The 24,484-nt window shown below is 41.1% G+C and overlaps 1 protein-coding gene across 1 annotated transcript in view; it reads left to right on the top strand.

Annotated features, from left to right (window-relative positions):
- Window positions 1–13,956, top strand: part of LOC306928912 (solute carrier family 2, facilitated glucose transporter member 1-like) — a 26,965-nt gene extending 13,009 nt beyond the window's left edge. The window contains exons 2-10 of the mRNA XM_079509216.1: window positions 579–674; window positions 6,886–7,046; window positions 7,240–7,480; window positions 7,942–8,104; window positions 8,672–8,859; window positions 11,235–11,339; window positions 11,880–11,981; window positions 12,296–12,499; window positions 13,311–13,956. Coding sequence (XP_079365342.1) covers window positions 579–674; window positions 6,886–7,046; window positions 7,240–7,480; window positions 7,942–8,104; window positions 8,672–8,859; window positions 11,235–11,339; window positions 11,880–11,981; window positions 12,296–12,499; window positions 13,311–13,511 — 1,461 coding nt within the window. The 3' untranslated portion in view covers window positions 13,512–13,956. The remainder of the gene's footprint in view (window positions 1–578; window positions 675–6,885; window positions 7,047–7,239; window positions 7,481–7,941; window positions 8,105–8,671; window positions 8,860–11,234; window positions 11,340–11,879; window positions 11,982–12,295; window positions 12,500–13,310) is intronic.
- Window positions 13,957–24,484: the final 10,528 nt, after the last annotated feature.

Here is a 24,484-nt window from a genome sequence, read left to right as displayed (position 1 = left end):
TGATCGTGGCTTAATTGACCTTGACAATGACACACTGGACTGGCTTGCTACAATGGAGCTGAATGTCTAAGGACATACGACAGAAGAAGATTGCTCTCTCTGTCTCAGTGCCACAGGACGCCTTTGGACGCCTGCCCCTGGTGGCCGTGAGTGCCATTGGCGCTTTTGGATGCCTTTTTGAAAAAAAAAAAAAAAAAAAAAAATGAATATATATATTTTTTGTATCCATATTTTGAAAATTGCTCTAATCTGCATGTCAGGTGATGACATGCACATTGCATGCACAATATAATTTAATTTTCTTTCTTTTATTTATAATGGGCTTCGGTGGCAACGAGGGCCAAAACTGGTGTTCACCAGGTGGCACTGAATGAGATACCTCTCATACTGCTATTTATTCTGTTTTTCTTGGGTAAGCGCAGAGATCGTTGGTGCCCAGAAAATGCTCGCTATTGTCTAGCTATTCTCCAGCATGTTCTCCAAATGCTGGTTTGGATTCATAGATCTACTGTAGGTACTGAGTTGTGAGTAATAGGAAGTCCCTAACTTGTTGTTCCCCTCTTTGTCTCTCCTTGCAGCAAGTGACGGCCCAGCTGATGCTGACTGTGGGGACAGCTGTGATTGGTTCTCTCCAGTTTGGCTACAACACAGGTGTCATTAATGCCCCTCAAAAGGTAAGAATCAATGGCAAGTGCAGAGCAGAAAGTAAACGTCATATACCGTAGGTGGTTCATAGTACTGTAGCATAGAGGTCACGTTAGTCCCGTAATTGGCGGTTTTGACCAATATTTTTATGACAAAGACCGGAAAATATTAATCTCTCCGGACATCCTGAACGGTTGACAATAACACGGCAGTTGATTATAATATCACGCAAATCTTTCTCATTCTCTCTCTCTCTGTCTCTCCCCCACAAACACACACGCTTTTAAGTTACAGTACATCTATGTCCTATTAATATTAACCTGTAGTGCTGTAAGTTTTAGGCTGCATTTACACACCTGCTTGTCATTAATGCATTAAAAATCACACCCGTGTGAACTGAGTGGTGCAACTCCCCTCTCCCCTCTCCCCTGCCCCCCCCCCCCCCCCCCCCCTCTCTCTCTGTCTCTCATTAGCAGGCAACAGTGCAGCACTATCTCTCTCTCTCTGTTTCTGGCACAACAGCGCCACTTTTGCCCTTACTGGTACTCATTGTCACATAGTCACATAGGTTAACACGGACATTGCTGTTCCTTGGAATGGTTGCACCACTCAAAAAAACACGTATGATTTTTTATCAGATGTCCTATATATATATATACTCAATGAGTGCTATATACAGCATACTGTATACCACCACCACCACATTGCTCCCAGTGCCAGAGGTTTGTGAGATAGGAGAGATGTGGGGGACTAATAATAACTGCTGTTATCGAGACCAAGGACGTTTCCACTAAAAGACTGTCAGTGAGTCCAGTGTAAAGGACCTTTCCAGGGACTTTGATGTCAGGGCTATGATCTTTAGGGAAATCAGCCCATGCAAAAGCAATGTTGAAATCACCAGCTTTGTTAGGAAAATGAGATGTGGTGCAGCTGCTCTGAGGAGGGGAAGTGCACCAAAGCATTATGGTCATTGTAGGAATTCAGCTATCCATTCAAACCCTAGTCAAACACACAGACTACATAACTTTTCTGGCCATAGGGTGCAAAATTTCAAATTGTGCTACTGTTATCTACTACAAATACTATTAACATTGAGTGAGCAGTTTTGTCCAGCGGTATTAATAAAATGTGTTGTCATATTAACATTTAATCTAAGCTGGAGGTGTGTGCACTAATCCTTCTCTCTGACACACCACACAAGTTCCCGTAACAAAGCCTCAGCTTCATAGGGCTTACTGTAGCCGAGGAGGCCAAAGGCCCCCAATGCCCCCCATGTGATACAGATTGATAACAGTTTAGGGAGCACGGGTGAAAGAGGTGGGGAGAAAATGCAGAAGTTTACTTACAGGTACACTAACAGTCAGGGTTAATGCTAATCTTGAAAATGCAGCGATAGTTGTTTTCCTTCACAAAACATCCTAAACATCTATTTTTTTTTTTAATTAAAATTTTTATCCCTCGATTTTGTAACCCATTTTTTCACCCCTGTGCCAATTTATCTAATGTGATCCTGGGCTCTCTACACACCCTCCGCCAACCTAGTCCTCATATATGGGGGACATGGGGAGAGCAACATACTTAAAGTGTCCAAGTTGCTCCTTTACACGTGACAGGGGGGGGTTTCCCTGGTTGGACGTAGCGCGTGGAAGGAACACGTTATTCCAACCAGTTCCTTTCCCCTCCATCAGGCGCCCCGGCTGGTCAGGGGGAGGCAGTTTGTTTAGAGACCAGGATTACTGCATGTTTTTGTGAGGGTACCTACCCTAGGGGACACGGGGAGAACATGCAAACTCCGCACAGAAAGGCCCTTTCGCCAACCCCGCCTCGGGTATGGGCACTGATGAGGAGGAGGAAACACGCCGCCAGCGCCTAAACATCTATGTCCATCAATGCAACATCCATTTCAGCAGAACTTTGGGAGCAAAGATTCAAAGTCTGCGTTACGCTAGGTCTTTATCCTTTGTTAAGACATTTTACCCAATTACACATTTAGCCGATTCACCCCTCCTGCATGAGGAACTTATAACGGATGAATAGGTAGGCATTCCAGCTGGAGGACAACATTTTACAGGACATTATAGTCACATAACATCTGTGTCATTAGACACAACAACCTTGATTTCATAAAAATGACAACACTTTAGATTACCACTAGTACGTGATAAGAACTGGAGTGATGCTATGCTGCCTGTGACGCAGGCCATGCACTGTGTAGAGGTTTTTGATTAGATACTGTGCTTCAAGAGTCTGGCTCTGGCTTGCTGTACTGTCCTCCTGCCCTAGAAACTGCCTAAGTCTGCAATGCAAAATATACAGTATTAGAGGTTCCTCACATCTAGAGTTCAGGCCGCTATGCAGCCCTCACACCTTAATATAATATATAGACATATATACTGTATGTATATATCTTAACAATAAAATGAATCATGCGTCAATTTACACTGTTTTACGAATGCTCTTGAGAATACTATTAAATTAACACGTTATTCTGCATGGAAGACAATTGAAAGCTTACCAATTAAAGTGGCAGATTTCTTTTTTTCCTGGCAGAATTCTTACACTTCATAAGACTCTTAAGACTCACAATAAGATTATATGGGATGGGTGTTCTTTCTTGCAGACTCAGTACAAACAGTGTACTAGCCACCAGCTAGCTGTGCACAACTAGTAACACTTTTTCACCAAGGCCAAATGTAATGAATGGGCAGTTTGTTTCTCTGTGAGGGGAGAGCCAGCTGGTGGTTTGGGCTGCTCCGTCTATTCAAGCCTAGGGAGAGAACAACAAATTATTACGTAACTTCTCGAAAGCAGCTATATATGCTTTAATTTGCTTCTCAGTGTTGTATGTGAGATGAGATGCACCTTATTAATCTCCGAAGGGACATTAAGACGTTGCAGCAGCATGATGTGACACATACATTAAACTAAAGCTACTGGATAAACAGAAAAACAACAGACACAGGTGGACAAAATAACACAAGACCAGTGCCAAACATAGGACATCATGCATTGGGCGAGACGGTTCTTATGCATTTGCATTATAGAATCTCATGGCAGTTGGCATGAAAGAGAGTCTGTACCGCTCTGTATGCATCCTCGGGGGGGAAGGTGAGCCTTCGGCTGAAGGTGCTCCCCCTATCCTGCAGCATGCCATAAAAAGGGTGGTAGGGCCAGAATGGAGTTAAAGGACCACTTCACCACTTTTCAACTTCTCTTCCTATAATTGGTCCTAACTAATGTTCATGATAAAATACCACAATTTTTTCCTACTCAGTCTGTGTCTCATAGGAGGGCTGTGGGCAGTTCAGAAACCCGTCCACCAGTGACATCATCGATGGTGAATCCAAGCTAATAGAAACGGCAGGCTTTCTTTTCCTGAAAAGTTGCAATGCAAAAGTTGAAGCCATCGTTCTCACGATAATAAAAATCTAAATATATTTTAAAACAAATCTTGTTTTAAAAAAATCTGCCTAATGATGATGTCACTGGTGGACGGGTGTCCGAACTGCCCAAAGCCCTCCTATGAGACACAGACTGAGTAGGAAAAAAATGGTGGTGTTTTATCATGAACATTAGTGAGGACCAATTATATGAAGAGATGTTGAAAAGTGGTGAAGTGGTCCTTTAAGTTTGGCCCTTATCCTCCTCTCCGCGACTGACTGCAGCCCCTCCAATTTGAGGCCAACAACAGAGCTGGCCTTCTTAATGATCTTATTAGTGTCCGACTTTATTCTTATTTCTTTTCTAGAGTAACCCTAACATTTGCACTGCTACTTGTCCCACAATTTTGGCAGCACGCACTTGAGGCCAATGTGAAATCGACCGGCTTCATTGGGAATCTTGTGCTTGCTTTTTGCTAAGAGATATAGTTTAATTGATATTAATTTATTCTTGCATTCAATTTCCCCATCGACTTGAATGGGAAAATGTGAAAACTCACATTCAAGTATTTTTCTCTCAGAAACCGTAACGGCTCAAGTTACAACACCTGGAGGGGAGGTTCATAATAATTATTAAAATTAATGTAATGAATAATGACATGAGTCGACCTCATGGTGGCGCTATAACAGCCCACTTTACGCTTCGCCCTATAACTCTTGTAAAGATGTATCTTTCCCTGGTTTTGTTTGGGTCATGACGCACCTCCCCCATATAGGGAGCCCATTTGCGTCAGGATAGATTTTCTGCCATACACTTTTTGCTCCTCCACCTACAGATTTTGCTCCTCCTCACACAAATCAGTACACATAATCTTTGGACCTATCCAATTAAAACATCACAGTCAGAATTTTGATAGTCCGTATCGTTCGGCCGTAATTGGCTTCCAAAGTTAGTGGGAGGGGCCTATTTTACCAAAAATACCAAAAAAGAATTGTCCAATCCATCCCACATTTAAATCACATGTCAAGGGTGATGGCATCAACACAGAGCCAAAAGCAATTCCATTTGCATCCATAAGGGGCGCCACAAATGCGAAAAATGTAACCGTTTGTTGCAAAAAATATTTTTACGGGATAAATCTCCTCCGAATTACTTACACATGATCACAGGGGTGACTTGACATTGTAATTGGCTAGCAAAATTAGTGGGAGTGGTTAGCGATTGAGGCAACCACACTCTAGTTGAGTTTGTTACAAAGTTAAGGACTGCAAGCCTTTTATTCATGTTATTCATTGTACTGTATAACATACTAAAAACATATGGCAGCAGCCATTGTTCATTATCTTTGCTAGCCATACAGTACTGTAAATTGCACCATGGGCCATGGTACAAACTAGTGATCTTCAGAGGGGGTATATGGGCTCGGGATGTGTGTAAAACGATATGGTAACGTGAGGCTTGAGTTAAGGCCCATAGCCTCAGGAAAACCCTTGACATGCGATCGCCCTTTCCCTAGGCAAGCAGCAAGGCAAGGGCATCAGTTTCACTGGCAGCATGGCCTCTGTAACACTGTAGTTGCAATATTTATTATGTTCTGTATTACCACATGATATGCACATAATTTGTAGCTGCAATAAGCTTTTTTAAAACAGGGTTAGAAAGTGATTTATAATAGCAAGATAAAATGTAGCCATAAGGGAAAAAACGGAATATAATAGTAAAACAAAATAATAATAATAATAATAATAATAATAATAATAATAATAATAATAATAATAACAATAATAATAACAATAAAAAAAGAGTAAATTAAATCTTGTCCTATGAGTAGGATCAACCAGAAATATTTGGCAATGAGGGTGGGGGATGGGTGGGTGTATCACATACTAGTACTACTGTAAGAGGATGTGGATGGGCGTTGACCAGGGGTTGGACATCTGAGCTGCTTCACTCAAAGGGTTACCGAGACACAGACTGATGCGTGGGTGGTGGGGAGGTCGAAATCCTGAACAGCAACAGGGAAACTCACTGACACAAACACGTAAAACTGGTCACTCACAAGCTCCTCGGGGTGTATTTGTCAACAGAGTCTGGATTTTGGAACTTGACACCAGGCTGCAGGGTTTAATCTCTCTGTTTGTATCAGAATCAGGAAGTTACAATACATTATACTAGGTATCACATACAACACTGCCCTCCACTGGTCAATCTAGGAAATTAACTAATGTATGAAACCATACAGACCTGGAAGGGGAGGACAGCCTGGACAATGTCAAAGTTTATTTGAGATGAGTGTGGACACAGAGAGATTCAAGATAGCATCAGTTCACACACTTCCTGTAGCACAAAAGTACAACAGAAATGTAGTTGGAAAATTTCGATATTCAGAAGTATTTTTTTAGAGGTTTCTCTACTACCTTGATATTGTCATAACTGTAAGGTAATGTTACGAGAGGATACAACAATCTTTATAACTTCTGGAACTAGGGATGTCCAGATCATGTTTTATTTGCTCCTGATCCGATTCCAATCATTTAATTTTGAGTTTCTGCCGATACTGATTTTCCCGATTCGATATTCATATTTTAATATTTTCCATATCACAATAGTACAATATCCCAAATCACAGACAATCTAATAGTAGTCTAATATCATGATATGGATATGATATTGATACTAGGGATGTCTCGATCACGTTTTTTTGCCCCCGATCTGATTCCGATCATTTGATCGGCCCCGATCTCCAACCCTATCTGGAACACATGATAATGTCATTTATAACACTGGGAACATTCGCGGCACAAGCAGCCTCCTCTAATCTTTTATATGCCACCGCTGCCCTTCTTTGTCCGTCTACAGATCATTGAGATGTTCATCAATGAGACTTGGTACGAGCGCTACCAGGAGCCTATCACCAAGACCTCCCTCACATCCATCTGGTCCCTCGCTGTTGCCATTTTCTCTGTCGGTGGCATCTTTGGCTCCTTCTCTGTGGGGCTCTTTGTCAACCGCTTTGGAAGGTAAAGGGGTGAATAATATACACGGATGCTCCTTACACTGTTGACTGCGTTGTGTACATTGTGTGACACCTTGGTGTAATGCCAGGGTATCAATGGCTATTTATTTTGAATTTTTTGCAGCACTTATCTACCACAACAATTATTTTCTCATTGAGAAAATCTAACCTTGTGTATTGTTCTGTATTCCCTATAGGAGGAACTCAATGCTGATGGCCAACGTTCTAGCTTTCATCTCCGCAGCTCTCATGGGCTGTTCCAAGGCTGCGAGCTCCTGGGAGACGCTGATTGCTGGCCGATTTGTAATAGGGCTCTACTCGGGTCTGTCCACTGGCTTTGTGCCCATGTACGTTGGTGAGGTTGCTCCCACTAACCTCAGAGGGGCCCTGGGAACTCTCCACCAGCTGGGCATCGTCGTAGGCATCCTGATGGCACAGGTGGGTAGCTGAAAACATGAAGGGAATTATCATCAAAGTTATGTTCAGTTGCTTGATTTTACTACAATCTTACAGCTCCCAGAGCATCACTATAAGCATGCAAATGAGATGAAAGTGTCACTTTTATTATCGAGACTTACTGTACTGTATGTCAAAAGCTAATTGTCTCTCGTGTGTGGTGTATATGGGGGCGGTGGTGGCTCAGGGGTGGAGTCGCTGGATGGTAACCGCAAGGTTGCCAGTTCGAACCCGGGCTCCCCGAGAGTTAGTGTTGAAGTGTCCTTGAGCAAGACACTAAACCCCGAATTGCTCCTGATGTGCTGGTTGGTGCCTTGTATGGTTTCCGCCGCCTTCGGTGTGTGAATGGGTGAATGTAATGCACAATCTATGTAAAGCGCCTTGGATAAAGGCGCTATATAAATGCACCATTTACCAGTTTATGTGGGTGTTGGTGATTCCAGGTGTTTGGCATGGAGGCTCTCATGGGCAACCCTACCATGTGGCCTTACCTACTGGGCTTCACGCTCCTCCCTGCCATTGCGCAGTGTATCCTGCTGCCCTTCTGTCCTGAGAGCCCCCGCTACCTGCTCATCAACAAGAACGAGGAGAGCAAGGCCAAGACAGGTGAAATCATCAGTTATAAATGCAAACTTCTTCAGGGTTGGTTTACCTCTAAAGGGTATAAATGTAACCATTTTGTTACATTTATACACTCTTTGAGTTACAAATGGTTAATAACATCACACACACTGTACACTCCAAAATCATTCATATACACAACAAACGGCAGTCCCGTGTTTTAGTTTGTTTACATTGTACGTATAACGTATAGCGACACGCTGTAAAGCTGGCTTACCAGCCAAGGTGAGCTACGGCCGCTGGGGCGACTGTGGCTCAGGAGGTAGAGCAGATCGTCCAATGATCCATGGGTCGGCGGTTCGAATCCCAGCTCCTCCTGTCTACATGTCAAAGTGTCCTTGGGCAAGACACTGAACCCCAAATTGCTCCCGATGTGCTGGTTGGTACCTTGCATGGCTTCCGCCGCAATCGGTGTATGAATGGGTGAATGTAATGCACAATCTATGTAAAGCGCCTTGGATAAAGGCGCTATATAAATGCACCATTTACCATTTACCATAGCTACGGCCCAGGCCCAGTGTATCATTTTTGACCCCTGACTGCCCCTTCCAGTGCTGAAGAAGCTGCGCGGGACCACGGACGTGAGTGCCGACATGCAGGAGATGAAGGAGGAGAGCAGGCAGATGATGAGGGAGAAGACGGTGACCATTGCCGAGCTGTTCCGCTCACCCCTCTACCGCCAGCCCATCTTCATCGCCATCGTCCTGCAGCTCTCCCAGCAGCTGTCCGGCATCAACGCTGTGAGTTAAACCCATTTTTGACCTGAGGCCGATTTAAAAAAAAAATCTTCTAAATCCTAACAGTTTTCTGAAAAACCTATGTTTCTATGTGGTGGTGCTCAACCTTTTTCATGTCAAGGACCCTCAGAATTATCTGTATTTGGTCACGGACCCCCATCTGAAAATATGTTTTTCCAGATGGGGAAGCAAAGATTAGAGTTAAAAACGTTCGCTCTGAAAGAATATATATTCCAAGATTTGCGCCACATTTTCACGATTTTTCAAAAATAGCAGATCTACAAGCTCACATCATATGAGCTTGTAGATCTGCTATTTTTTTAATAGCTAAAGTATAAGTAGTAGTACAAGTATAAGTATAAAGCACCAAAAGGGGTTCCCATCCAGAATGGGTCAACACTGCAGAGAGAGAGGGTTCATATGAACACTCTAGACTTCAACCAGTGGTCCGGGGACCACCAGCGGCCCTTGAGGGGGTTCCTCCAGGTGATCCCCAGCTAAATTATGGGAGAGTTGGCAACAAAATGGACCCTTATACAGTAGATCTTTAACACTTGAGAGTGTAAAATGAAACCGGTTTAATTTTAATGGTTTAATTTTACGCTTTCAAGAGTTAAATTATTGTTAAACATCTGCATTACTTAATTCACAAGAAGTCTACACAATTACAGTCTACACGTTTGGCTGTTATCTCTCCTAATGGTACCTCATTAGGTGGCTGAACATTTAACCTATTTAGGCCTGACATCGAAATTTAAATAATGTTTTCTAAATCATGACAGTTTTCTGAAATACCTATATCAGTGGTGCTCAATATTTCATGTTAAGGACCCCAAAAATTATATGTAATAGGCCGCCAACCCCCATCTGAAAATATGTAGTTCCAACAAAATAGTCTTTAGTTTTGGGTCTGAGAGGCTAAATGTCATCAAATGGTGGTCCGTGGGGCACCCGCTGGCTAGTGGTCCAGACGCATGCCACATATAGGCTATGGCCTGACAGCACGTCGCATGTTTGAGTCCATTCAGTTCATGATGACCTTTGCTGCATGTCTCTCCCTCCCTCTTTCCTGCCCATCTTCACTGTAACTATCAATAAAGGCACAAAAGCCAAAAACAAATCTTTTAAATCTTTTAAAAGGTTAGATTTTCTCAGTGGGAAAATAATTGTTGTGGTAGATAAGTGTTGCAAAAAAGAAAAAAATAGCTATCAAAAAGGCACAAAAGACAAAAACAAATCTTAACTAGAAAAAGTGCCCCTCGGGGCACAGGTCTCCACCAGGGCAGGTCAGGTTGTGGCCTCCTGGTGGCGCTATAATAAGTGTGAAAAGGGTGCCATTTCTTCATACGCCTTTGATGGCAATTGGATGATTTGAGGCATTTTGTTCCAAAAATGTGTTTTGCAAAAATCAACCTGTTGGTGGCGCTATAACAGGCCAATGTGAAAAGGGTGGGATATATTCCTCAGCCTAGTAAGAAAATGTGTGAAAGATTTCACGTAAATTGCATGCTGCGTTCATGATTTGAGGCTTTTGTTCAAAACGGGGCAATCTTGCAAACTGTGAAAGACAATTATAGCCAATTAGGATGGAATATGAAATATCGGACAGATCCGACTTGAGCACATGACCATAGAGATACTGTGTAACGATTTTTGAGATTTTTGGACATAATCTGGAGGAGTAATATCAAAAAATATGTTTTACAAAAGTCGGCCTCCTGGTGGCGCTATAAAAGGCAGATGCGGAAAATGCAGGTCAAAGGTTTGTCCTTGGCCTCTAGGGAGTGTGCTTGCAACATTTCACGCAGATCGGTGCAGTTTTAGGTAAAAAATTTGAAAAGCTGCCTCATGGTGGCGCTATAACAGGCCGTTCTGGAAAATGTGGGGCAGAGGTTCATCGTTGGCATCCAGGGAGTGTGTGTGCAAAGTGTGGCATCGACCGGGTTAACGGTGCCGGAGATTAGCTGTCCACAGACGGACGGAAGGACGGACGGACACACACACGGACGGTGTGCAAAACATACTCTCTCCCCATGCCTTCGGCCTGGTGGAGACAAAAAAGAAGAAGAAAAGAAATGGTGGTCCGTGGCTCAAATGCAGAATAAATAATGCGACTTGACATGAAAAAGGTTGAAAACCACTTGTGTAGAGGTTCGGTCCCTACTGGCCCTCAGCCATGTGTTGTGGTATGTTTTCATGTAGTATTTATTTTAGTTGTTATATATTATAAATAAACAAAAAAAGACAAATGTGTATGCACACACCCTACCCTATTTCATGTTCTGTTATGAAGGCTAAGAAACATCTTCAAAGACAGGTTACCTATTGCTCACACGCATGATTCTACATTTAAATCTTATGTACTTGCCATATTTTAGGTGTTCTACTACTCCACCCGCATCTTTGCGAAAGCAGGAGTTGCTCAGCCTGTTTATGCCACCATTGGAGCCGGTGTGGTCAACACAGCCTTCACTGTGGTCTCGGTGAGTACAGACTTAGATTTTTATTTTTTTACTTATTTCTTTTCATGTGGAATCGTGATTACCTGACATAAAATTAATTGAAGCTGGGGTTTGGGGGCTTGATCTTTTGTTCTTTCGATTATGTTCTTAGTGATTGTTTTATCGAGTACTTTTTAGATTAATATAATCGTTCTGTTTTTAAAACTTCAATCAATTAACCACTTATATTTTATGCTTCACAATATACTGTATATTTTATACTTATTATCAACAATTCGTAAAATTAGGAAAAGATAGCTAGCTCTCGGTGCATTGTGAGCTTGTAGAGCTGCTATTTCCGCTACTTTTGAATTGTTTTGACATATTTTTAAACGTTTTACCTACAATGACTTTTTTTGTGAACAATTTTACAAATCATTTTTTTAAATATTTCTTTTTATTTTTTATCTTCGATTCATTCGATCAACTGTTGCACCCCTAGCCCTGACATTCCTGTTAAAGAGCATAGTTATATAGTCATACAGTATGTGTAACTTCTGACCCGTATTGTTTTGTCCTCAGTTGTTCGTGGTGGAGCGTGTAGGTCGTAGATCCTTACACTTGCTAGGGTTAATGGGAATGGCTTTCTCTGCCGTTCTGATGACCATCGCTCTCGCTCTGCTGGTAGGTTTCTCATCACAAAAAGATGAACACCATCACACACACGCTCACGCACGCACGCACGCACGCACGCACGCACGCACGCACGCACGCACGCACGCACGCACGCACGCACGCACGCACGCACGCACGCACGCACGCACGCACGCACGCACGCACGCACGCACACACACACACACACACACACACACACACAACATCTTCTAGCATAGCAAATGCAGTAAAGATGCCTTACCACAGTTTATTCATACCGGTTAGCAGGTTAGTAATGGTTTCTTCCAGATTAAATAATGGAGGGTAAACACTGTGTGTTTCAGGAAAAGCTGCCATGGATGTCATATGTTAGCATCGTGGCCATATTTGGCTTTGTGGCGTTCTTTGAGATCGGACCGGGGCCCATTCCCTGGTTCATCGTAGCAGAGCTGTTCTCCCAGGGGCCGAGGCCCTCAGCCTTTGCTGTGGCGGGTTTCTCCAACTGGACCGCCAACTTCATCGTGGGCATGGGTTTCCAGTATATAGAGGTGAGTGCTGACTGGGTGAAAGTTTTTTATGAGTTTTCCAATCGTGGTACCAGATGAGATGACAAGGCCTTGTCTCTCATGGATAATAATTATAATCTGCTGTAGAATGTCCTCTCAGCCAAGGACATATATGTATACAGTAGATGTTGGTGATACTGTATGTATCTCTAAACAAGCAGCAAAACCTATTTTCAGTTTTTTGCTGAACGGTTTAGACTTGTTTTCATGATCTTTTAATGTCAATTTAGTTTACATTTCATTATCCAAGTGTCTAAACTGTCCTCATGCAGTAAATCCCACCCGTCTGGTTTTCTGTGTCTGGGATGCACTGTGCATTGTGCACGTGAAATTTCAAGTAGCCTGGAAACCAGATGAATCTGACAGTTTAAAAAAAGCCCACATCTATGCAGTGATATTAGTCTGGCCAAAGTGGCCATGCCAGGCTAACATTTAACCCGTTTTGACCTGAGATCAGATTCTAAAAATGTCTTCTACATCCTGACAGTTTTCTGAAAAAGCTATGTTTCTATGTCAGTGGTTCTTCGATTTTTCAAAAATAGCAGACCTACAAGCTCGTAGCGCGCCACTCGGTGGCGCGCTATGAGCTTGTAGATCTGCTATTTTTCAATAGCTAAAGCATGACATAATGCTAACACCAAAAGGGGTTCCCGCCCAGAATGGGTTAAGATCAATGTTGTACACAATATACAGTATAACAATGATAAAATGGTATCGGTATAACTTATACCGATACTGTTTTATGGGGATTATGCTTAATGCCATCTCTCTTTGTCTCTGTCTATTTTTACAGGAGCTGTGTGGCCCATATGTGTTTGTCATTTTCACCATATTCCTGCTCGGGTTCTTCGTCTTCACCTTCTTCAAAGTTCCAGAGACCAAGGGGCGAACATTCGATGAGATCTCCAATGCATTCCGACAGTCGGCTGGCTCAGACGCACAGAAGCACTTGCCGGAAGAGCTCAACAGCCTGGGAGCAGATTCCCAACTCTGAGTTTGAATTCTTTATTTATTTTTTTATTGTTCTGCCTCCAATCTGCACTCCCCATGAGAACTTTTTAACACCCCCAGCCCACAGGGCACAGTGGGGCAGTCGGTAACGCTGTCGCCTCACAGCTACAAGGTCCTGGGTTTGATTCCTGCTGTGGACGCTGGGGGCGTGTTCTCTTCTTCTCGCGTCATCAGTGCCCATACCCTAGGTAGGGTTGCCAAAAGGCTCTTTCTGTGTGGAGTTTGCATGTTCTCCCCGTGTCCCCTAGGGTAGGTACCCTCACAAAAAACATGCAGTAATCCTGGTCTCTATACTGCCTCCCCCTGGCCAGCTGGGGCACCTGATGGAGGGGGAAGGAACTGGTTGGAATAACGTTTTCAGTTCAGTTGAGTTTTATTTCCAGATTTTGGACATACATGCAATCATTTAAGCGTCACTGTTGGACAGGCTTGTCCAAATGTCCTGGAAAAGGGCTAGGGAGAAGCACTAGGCTTGTCAGGCCCTACCCCTGTGGTCTTATTAAAGGGCTAGGGAGAAGCACTAGGCTTGTCAGGCCCTACCCCTGTGGTCTTATGGAAGCACTAGGCTTGTCAGGCCCTACCCCTGTGGTCTTATTAAAGGGCTAGGGAGAAGCACTAGGCTTGTCAGGCCTTACCCCTGTGGTCTTATTAAAGGGCTAGGGAGAAGCACTAGGCTTGTCAGGCCTTACCCCTGTGGTCTTATTTCCTTTCGATGCAAACAGTAAACTTCTGTTTACCTTCATAGTTCATAAATACAGTACATACTTGCATACATACATATATTACACATATATATATACACCGGTATACATAGACATACTCCCATGCACTATAATAATAATGTACTATAGTATAATACCAGTAAGACACCCTGAGGGCGAGACGCGACCTCGCCCTTTTATATAGTACAATAAAATATATTCCACAATAATGTACAATTATAATAATAATGTCATAGTATAATATCATAATATACACACAATAGTCCATGTAGAGTAGAAATCAGTACATTCCATTGCTTGTGTTCCTTCCACGGGCTACGTCCAACTGGGGAAACTCCCCCCTGTCAGGTGAAAAGAAGCGGCTTTGACTCCATGCATTGAAGGAAACATGAGGTCAGTACGTTGCTCTCCCCAGGTTGGCAGGAGTGTAGCGCCCAGGATTACACTAGATATTAGACACTGGGTGAATTTTTTTTTTTTTAATATTTTTTAATTATTTAACACCCCCAGCCCCCCATGGCTTGCTGAATTGCTGTAGAAGACATATACAATAGTAAATTATGTTTCCAGTTCCACACTGTCAACACACGTATGGCAACGTTGCCAAGCAAAGAACAAATGACAAGTCATTTCACCTGATTCCCTAACACAGCGTTTCCCCACTCCCCCTCTCACGTCACAATGTCGCCAATCTACAATGACACAAACTTGGTGGATTGGACACGAGGACCTGTGACAGAATGCTTTCAAATTTTCAAAAGAAGGAAGAAGGGGCTGTTTACTTCAATCAACCAGCTGTTTTAATTTAAATTTGGAGTAATCACTGTTACTTTGTACTGTTCTTCTTTTCTTTGTTGCCTGTTAGTGTCATGTTTAAAGCCCTCAATGCAGGCATGAATTTCACAAAGCAAATTCAATTAATTGTATTTCATTGTTTTGTTTGTCTAGTCTTGTCCTGTGTGTTTATTATTGTACTGCTGTAGCGCTGTAGACTTGCTGTGAAGCTTGGCTATGAAATGTTCCTCATTTCTCTCCAGCAGAGGGGGCAGTTGGCCCACTGAAGAGAAATTGCTGTTACTCTTGAAAGAGTCAGTTACTGTACATGTACATGAGCTGTAAGATGATGGTATATTGTGATGTGGTGCAGGGAGGATCTGTTATTTATAGATACTCAAAGCACTGCATGTCATGTACATATTTATATATATACAGTATATATTTTTTTTACTTCCTTAGTCCTTTCACAAAAGATTTTAAGCCTTTTTTTTAATCATAGAGAATGTTTTCTTAATCAAAATCACATCGCAAAGAGTAGGTGTTGGGGTTTTTAACCCATTTAGGATGGGGACCCCTTTTGGGGGTTTTACCCTTCAAGACGGGAACCCAATATTGGGTTCTTGTTGCTATGTATGTACAGTATATAACTAACTGTACATAACATTTTTGTAATTTTGTAAAAAAAAAGATTTAGAAGGTGTTTTTTTAGAATCGGCCTCAGTCCTAAATGGGTTAATCTATTCTTAAGCAAGAATACAGAACTGTTTGAGGGTGGCCATAGAACATACTGTACAGTAATTGTTGTCTTCAGCATGCCTTTTTATTCCAAGAGTAATCTAGTAAGAGAGTGGCGACACTAGCGTTGACTCCTATTGTAACAATGAAGTGCTTGTTCTATCTCAATGGGATAGTTCCAGCCATATAGAGCAATGTTTGGAACTATAGCCCATAGGCCCCCCCTTGCGGCGAGATCAAAGCGTGTCGCTACTCTCCTACTCTACACTCTGTTTATTCCATTCCCTTTTCAGCAACATGCTATATAAATTTTAGATGGCAATCGAACCATGGGACTGAGATTAGTATCTCCTTCAGCACAAGCTCTCAGAGCTCTGAACCAGGCTGTCAAGTCAATCATTTATCCTCTTACTATCGTACGAGATATAACCATGCACTCAGTCAGAAGGAGCAAGCCAATCTGACTGCAGGCTTATGTAAATACAAAAAAGTCTAAATCTGATTTATGATATTAGTGTTTTTAGGGTTAGGATTTTTGTATTCATTTATTTTTCTTTTGTCCCCCACATTTTTGTATGTTGGAGCTAAATGTTCTTGTAGACATATCTCCCTGTGGCCTTGATGTGCTGGAGTCAGTTTCAGGTACGGTTTTTTGCCATGGCATATAGGCTGACTTTCAATAGTGGATCTTCACTGAAATGGATTTAGTTTTTCCGCTTCTCTGAGTTGAGACTACATTTGTAGAGGCCAGAGCCTGGTGAATTGGCCTGAAGCCCTTCCTGTTCTTTTCCCACAAATGGAAAACAGCTCTTTACACTTCTGTGCCTTGAATTGAAACAGAAAGCATTGTTTCTCAAGCGGGGACCAAAATCTATGTGGGTTTCAGGCAGCATTTTTAAATGGTCTTCATTATCAATATTATTTATGTTTTACCCATCAGGGTTAAGGCGATCAAGGTTTGTTTTGTTGTCACTCAGTTATGCAAATTTTGAGTAGCTCACTGTTTGGGTAGCAAATGAAGTCACTAATTGATGAAACTTATATATTTGCTAGTGATCTGTCTTTAGATACTTAGTTACTGTCTTACTGCTGTGTCACCAAGAATGTTTCTTTTCTCAAAATATTACTGTTTGAGGAAAGTTTTTGCAGCACTTTATCATCAACAATTATTTTCTCACTGACAAAAACAACAATCTTGAGCATGTTTGAGAACCTTTTACAAAGTGTATGGGAACAGTTACGGAGTAGAGACTGAAGTACTGCGAAAGGATTACTTGATGTTAACAGTTTTTTGTAGATAATGTGATTTGTTGTGCCTTTAAGTATATACATACCGGTAAGCCAGTCCTAAGTGAATTTGGTAACACATGCCATTGTAGAAGTCTCACTTTTTCTTGCATGCTTGCTGAGATAATGCCATAGTTCTGTTCCACGTTTGAGGGGATGAAAATCAAATTTCCAAGGCGACAGTGGATACATGTGATGGTGGCTAGTTGGTAGAGTGACCGGACAGGTTTAATTTCCAAGTGGCTTTCAAATTTTGCACCCAAAGCACACCAATGGTCAAGTCAAAATCTCAAGCCACATCTGAATTCATAGTAGAAATTGCAAATGCATAAGCTCACAACATGCAATGTGAGCTTGTATATATAGATCGGCTATTCGCCATTTTAGAAAAATGTATCTCTTTTTTAAATTAAAATAATTCATAACGTTTTGTATAGTTGTTATATAATGTGTGCCGTAATAATGTGTAGTCACAAAATCCCAAGGCACACATGGACTTGTTGACACACACACACACACACACACTGTACTAATTTATACTAACTGAGTGTATTTCTGGAGAGATGTGCAGGCAGAACTTAAGATGGATAGATCCATCAAGCATGAAGGGGCTTCCACAATGGTGTGCCATCGTTAACAAGGACATTGATCCATGCCAAACACACTAATACACATTTTGTTGTCAATCATTCCATGGTGAGTTGTTACCTTTTGCATATCCTTGCTATTGTGCAGAAACCTTGTATTTTTATATTTCATTGATGTTTTTTTTTTTAAATAAATGAATGCCCTATTTTATACTTCATTGTATGATAGCGGCATCCAAAAGTATTGGATATAGCTAACAAACTGTGTGCTTGTACATCTGCTATCTTTGCAATTTTTGAAAAGAGATGTTATGATGATAATTTTCTCCTATAATGACTTCCAATGCTAGGTCTGTCTGTGAGTTTTATAAATATTTATTCAATGAAAAGTATTAGCAAGTGCTTGTAACTAAATAATACATCCATTGGATCCATTGGCACACAGGTTATTATTATTATTATTATTTCTTTTTTCAACATCCAGAAGATTAATGGTTTTGTACAAGGTTTCCGCCCAACAGCGAGGTTATACAGTAGTATGTATACTCCTCACGTGTGTAGGAAAGCAGGATAACATCCATCTTGTGCAACATTGAGTACCAGGATGGTGGAGTACTTATACCTTCTAGAAAAATCACTGTAAAGGCACCAATGATTGTCATATCATACAAGGAAAGATGCATTTACACTGGAGACTGTAATCTACTGCTATATACATACATTGCAATGTATACAGTATAAATAGTTAAACAGTTTAGTTTGGGCATTTGATTTTAAACACATAGCATAGCTGCATGACAAAGCAGTATGAGACCTTTGAAATCTGTTCATTACTGTTCAGATTGATGGTCTATAAGGGCCAAATAATAGAGCCCTGTCCTCACACACAAAATTGTTTTAAATTAGTTTTATTAAAATAATAATAAAGTTTGATAGATAAAACATTAATACAAATGTGTATCTCTCTACACATGTCTGAGAGAGAACTAACACCATCCTAATTCATATTTTGCATAAACCAGGTATGTGTGTAAAAGGTTTGTATTAAACGCTACACCCGCTTTGAATGTTAAACAGTATCTGTGTGTTTGTATATGGTGTATGTCCATCAGAGAAATGTAAACTGTGCCTGATAACTGTGTCCCAATGGCTCTGTAAGACGTGTGTGATTGGATTTTGAATAAAACAAGACATGCTTATGGAAAGTATCTTTATTATTATTATTACTAGAGCGGTGCCCATTGGGCACTGGCCTACTTGGAACGATGCAAATTGAGAGGAGAGTAACATTAAATGGGCTGCTATTGGGAATGAAACCATAATCAGTATCATTTGTAACAACAACCTGCTACTTAATGTCAATATGATGCTGTGAAAAATGTCTAATCGTCACTGATGGAAAAGAAAGAAAAAACAAATAAAACATCTTTCTTGTCGAGTAATTGCAGATCTAGTATGCCAGGGCAGTTTCACATTGAGGAGCCCTATACAACTGAGACTAGGAAAGAATGGCCTGTTTGCATACATGCATAAATGTACTTGAGCAATGCACATTCTCTGCACAGGACATATAGGGGAATTCTCTCATGCTTTATTCATAGTCACAGTAAGTCAATGTTAAGATTCCTCCAGCGCACTGTGATGAGATGAGTTTGCTGCATAATGATTCTAACATGTGTGACCCGATACCCTGCAGTTAACTACAGATAATTCATGTAGGAAAAATCCACACAGGAAAATCCACACAAGGATCTTCTTTCTTTGCAGATGCATGGGAGTTTATTTTGGCTGTGAAAAGAGGGTTATACATTTACCCAACACAACTTCAATATTGTCACAGTCACAGACTTGTTGTAGAGTCTAGGTCTTGTATTTCTATGCATTGTTACCTGTTCTTTAGTGTGTATGGTTCTATGTTCTTTCCCAGCTGTATCTACATTTTATATAGTGCCTTTATCTAAGGTTCTTTACAGAGATTGTGCATTACATTCACCCATTCACACACCAATGCCGGAGGAAACCATGCAAGGCACCAACCAGCACATCAGGAGCAATTAGGGCTTGCTCAAGGACACTTCGACACTAATCTCTCAAGAACAGATTCTGTGCTGCGCTACCCAGTGTCCAAGGGTAACGCACCTTAAGTCAGAGCGCCGGTGGTCAAATATCAGTGATGACATTCACAGTTTCTATAGGTTAAAAAATGTTCAAAAGTTTTCCAAATATTTTACAATTTTCATGTAGACCATCGTTACATTAATTAGCTAACATGCCAGTGCCACTGGGGCATCTACCTCTTCCTAATCTCCCTGTCTGTGTGTGTGTGTGTGTGATTGGGTGACTGGAGACAGGGGTGTGGCTCCTCACCAGCTGCATCGCTTCAGCTATCTGGTGGCGTCTATATAAGCCCTGCTCTGCACTTCACTTCTTCTCAGATGCTTCAGTATCACATTGTGTTTTTTCCTGAACCCACAACCTGCTTGATTCCCTGGACCTGGTGAATCAGCTATTTTCGAATAGCTGATCTGATGATGTATAATATAGGGTTGAAGTGGTTGATTATTTATGATACTGTATTAACCAGTATTGCTTGGGACCCCTGGAACCCCTCAAGGACCCCTGGGGGTCCCCAGACCCCAAATTGTGAACCACTATTAGGTGGGCACAGAAGGCCACCTTTATGTTGTTGACTTTCTGCACTGTGCTCTGTGCTCCTGACCCACGTGACCCACTGCTGTCCTGCTTTCTCAGCAAACCTCCAATACCGCTGAGAGCCAAAGGACATTATTGTTCTAAAGCCTTTAATAAAGTCACTTATTGCCCTGCTCCCCTGATTCAACTAAAGTCAACCATAACCTGTAATAGCATTAGTATTTTTTCTCTTGACAAAATAAACTATTACACCAGTAGAAGCTTCCAAGGCACACATGGATGCACAAGCCCCTTTGGGAATTGTTTAATCACTGTGAAAAAATATTCCAAACTCTAAACTGTTCTCTAAACTGTACTCTAAACTAGCAATTATGTTACAAGCATAAGACAAAAAGTAATACAAATATTAATCTTGTATAACTGTCAGGGGTTTACATTACGTCTAAAAAATAATAATGCAAAATACAGTGAAGGTGAAAATACTGTACTGTAATCATGTTATGGGCCTATACGGGAGAGGCAGCAAAGACAAATAGGGCTGCCTGCAACTGTTGGTTATTTTCTTAGCGTTTATTCTATGGATCGTTATTTTATACTTCGGAATTGTCATACAAGGATGTGATGCAAACATGGTTAAAACAGCAGAAGCTATTATCCCTGCTATCCTCTGCCTCCCTTCTCTGTTCCTCCAAACCTTCCCCATCCCTCCTGTTTCTCTGTCTCTAAAGCTTAATTAAAAGTGGAACAAAACAACATATATAAGTCAGAGCCTACAATGCCCTCAATCTGTCAGAATTAATCAATTCCTAAAATAATACTGAGTCACGACAGGGCAGACACGTACTTGTACTCGCAGGAGCAAGAGCATTTTAGCATATTCATGCCTTCTCTTACACATTTTGACACTAAGATATCTAAAGAGGGTTATCATGCCTAGCTGACATTCCAATTCTACTATATTTATCTATATATTTTTCTTTGTTACTATATATATATATATATATATATATATATATATATATATATATATATATATATATATAATAATTATTATTATATTATTATAATCATGTTATATCGTATTGTTTGCACAATCTCTGCAGAACATCCCCCAGAACTAACATTTCGCTGCTTGTACCTGTATGTGACAAATAAACCCCTCTTGATTTATGTCTATATACTGCAAGCAAACCAGCTCAGTGGCTATCATAACTCTGAGAAGCCAAAGAAATCTATATGAAGCCATTGTATATTATTTTACCCTGCTGGTGTTCTTTACAAAATTCCCAACCATTGGGTCAGGACCATAGGTCAGGGCCCATGAGTGCATTTCTATGTTTTGCTTACAGTACTATGTACTGTAAGCAAAATATTACATCAAGAACATTTGTCAAAGTACAATAGTGGTCTCGTCAAGGAATTAGAGTGCTAGAAGAGGAACAATATGTTGTAACTTCCCAAGCGCAGTGAGGCGCTTGGGAAACTGAATGAAGCGCTGGACTGAACTGGACAGAAATTGCACTTTGGAATGCACTACATCACTTTATAAAACTGTGCTGGTAACATTTTTCTAAGGATTGCACCATGGCACTTTCTTTATTTATAGGCTGTGCGTGGTGTTGGTAACTTTTAACTTTTCTATATGAATTGCATGTCATCATACATACTGGGGCTCTTTTTAAAATGTTTGTCCATGTTTTGTTTTAGTTTTTAGCTTAGGCCTATATGTTCTACGTTTTATGTTGCACTGCTAAAAAAAAAAGCCAATAACTGAGGGGAAACGGTATTTCATGTTCTTAAGTACATGGGAAAATGACAAATAAAGTGATTCTGATTCTGATTCTGATAACTAGTTAGGAAAACAAGTAAGGGCAGATTCACACTATGGTCCCAGATGCGCACTCGGGACCACTTGGCAGATGTTGTGGTATTGTGAATGCTGCGTACCGTTCCTGGGACCACATGGAGGTAGTCTTGGGACCGGTTGAAGTATTAGAGTATTTGAGTAGTAGTATTTGAGTAAATACTCAGACATTATGTTTATTGGTCAGACAGATTACAGATCGAGTAGACATCACTGTCTGCTCATGCAGGAACCCACATGATATCTGGAAGGGTCACACTTCTCAAATCAACTCAACTTTATTTATATAGCACATTTAACATGACCAGGTCAACCAAAGTCCTGTACAGGTTAAAAGAACACAAAGAACAAACAATGCAATATAGGCAAACATTAGAAAACGTGAAAATAAACTGGCATTTAGAAAATAAGAGAAAATTATCTAAAGCAAAACTAACTAACTAACTAACTAACTATAAACAGACATTAGCAGGCAACATACTGTAATGAGCACAAACAAAGCAGACATTTGCACCAATGAGGGAAAAACAGGGCTACCTCAGCTGACACTAAAGGCCAAGGAGAATAAGTAAGTCTTAACCCATTTTGGACGGGAACCCCTTTTGGTGTTAGCATTATGTTATGCTTTAGCTATTGAAAAATAGCAGATCTACAAGCTCATAGCGCGCCACCGAGTGGCGCGCTACGAGCTTGTAGGTCTGCTATTTTTGAAAAATCGAAGAACGACTGACATAGAAACATAGCTTTTTCAGAAAACTGTCAGGATGTAGAAGACATTTTTAGAATCTGATCTCAGGTCAGCTAGGACACTTACACTTACAGTACCAGTTACTGGACACTTGCGTGCTGGTCACTAAAGGTCTCTGATTTAAATTAAGATGTGAAGAAGATTGGACATATTAGGACGGCTACATGGAGGCTGGATTGCTAATAGGATTAAAACACCTTGTGATTTGTAGGTAAGAATAGATTAGATTCTGTCTGCCTTGACACGGAAAGAATTAAGCAGCCTGGCCGAAACTGAATAGAGGCGCCTCCTGCTCTCGTGCTTGTTTAGATTAGACCTAGAACTAATGTAATGTACTTTGTGCTGAATTAATAGTGAACATGCAGACTGGTCTGTCATCTTTGCTCAAAGTGCCCTATTACTCTTCGGGAGATTCCACCACATAAGCAATATCTAGCATCTGTAGTATGTTATACTCCGTCATACTCATGCCCTATTTCTCTGTTTCTCTGAGAAGTATACCAATGACTTTGTGTTCTCCAAAAACAAGCTAAAAATAGTTGCATTACAGTATGTGACAAAATTGTATGAGACACATTCCCCAACATACTCCATTACTTTACACCAAACAGACATTTCTAGTTTGGGAGATGTCAACTCAATTTAATCTCCAGCTGTTTGTAGGTGGAAAACTGCCTTTCTGAGTCACCTTTTCTGGGTATGAAGCCAGATGCATATTCAGGGTCCATACATAGCCTCATTCAATTGTTTCAGCTCATCTCAGGAAAAAGCTCCTATAGCTTAAAAGTATAGTATAGGCCTACCCTCAGCATACATTTGGCTGATACCTCTGGCCTGGGTTTATCTTCGCTAGTGATTTCCTCCTTATAGCAAAGCACAGTAGATGAATGCAAGCTTTTGTGCTATGCAAATAATACATTCTAGGACCCTGAGGGCCACATGCATGCTCCAGTAACTTCAGTCAAGAAGCAGGTGAAAATTATTCAAGATTGCTATGGCAAGGGTCATATTTCTCTCTCATACAGAGTCTTCTGAACTTAAATGAAATGCTTGAAGAGAAGACTTACAACAAGTGAATATAATATCTGATGAATGGCAAGGTGCTTGTAGTGGGGCCCAAACTCACTCTGTTAATACTGGTCACAGGTTAATGCAATATAATTGGCTAATGCATAACTATATTGCCCCAGTCCAATTACACATTTAACTGTAATTTACTATGCACTAAATGTAATCAGGAAAGAGGAACACTGGCTCACTGTGCTTGGGAATGTATGTGTCAATTTTTTGCCAATGGGTTAATTCCCAGATTGTACCAATAGATTGTATGTTTCACTCTCCTGTGGATTGACTGTTCTTATTTGCCCATACATACTACTGGAGGTAGATGGTCTATGTACACTTTGATTATATTTTTCTGTTAATACTGTTAATATACTGTTAATTCACTTTGACTACTACTGTCCAAGTGCAGTGGGCCAAGCAAGAGTTCTGTACCTAAATCCCCTGGTTTCAGGTAGGCTGTGCATTTTTTTAATGCTCTCCGTACTCCTTGCTGTAGGGAAACTGAATTTCCCTCGTGGC

The sequence above is a fragment of the Electrona antarctica genome (assembly GCF_951216825.1).
Source record: "Electrona antarctica genome assembly, chromosome: 9".
Taxonomy (NCBI): domain Eukaryota; kingdom Metazoa; phylum Chordata; class Actinopteri; order Myctophiformes; family Myctophidae; genus Electrona; species Electrona antarctica.
This window is presented reverse-complemented; position numbering and strand designations above follow the sequence as displayed.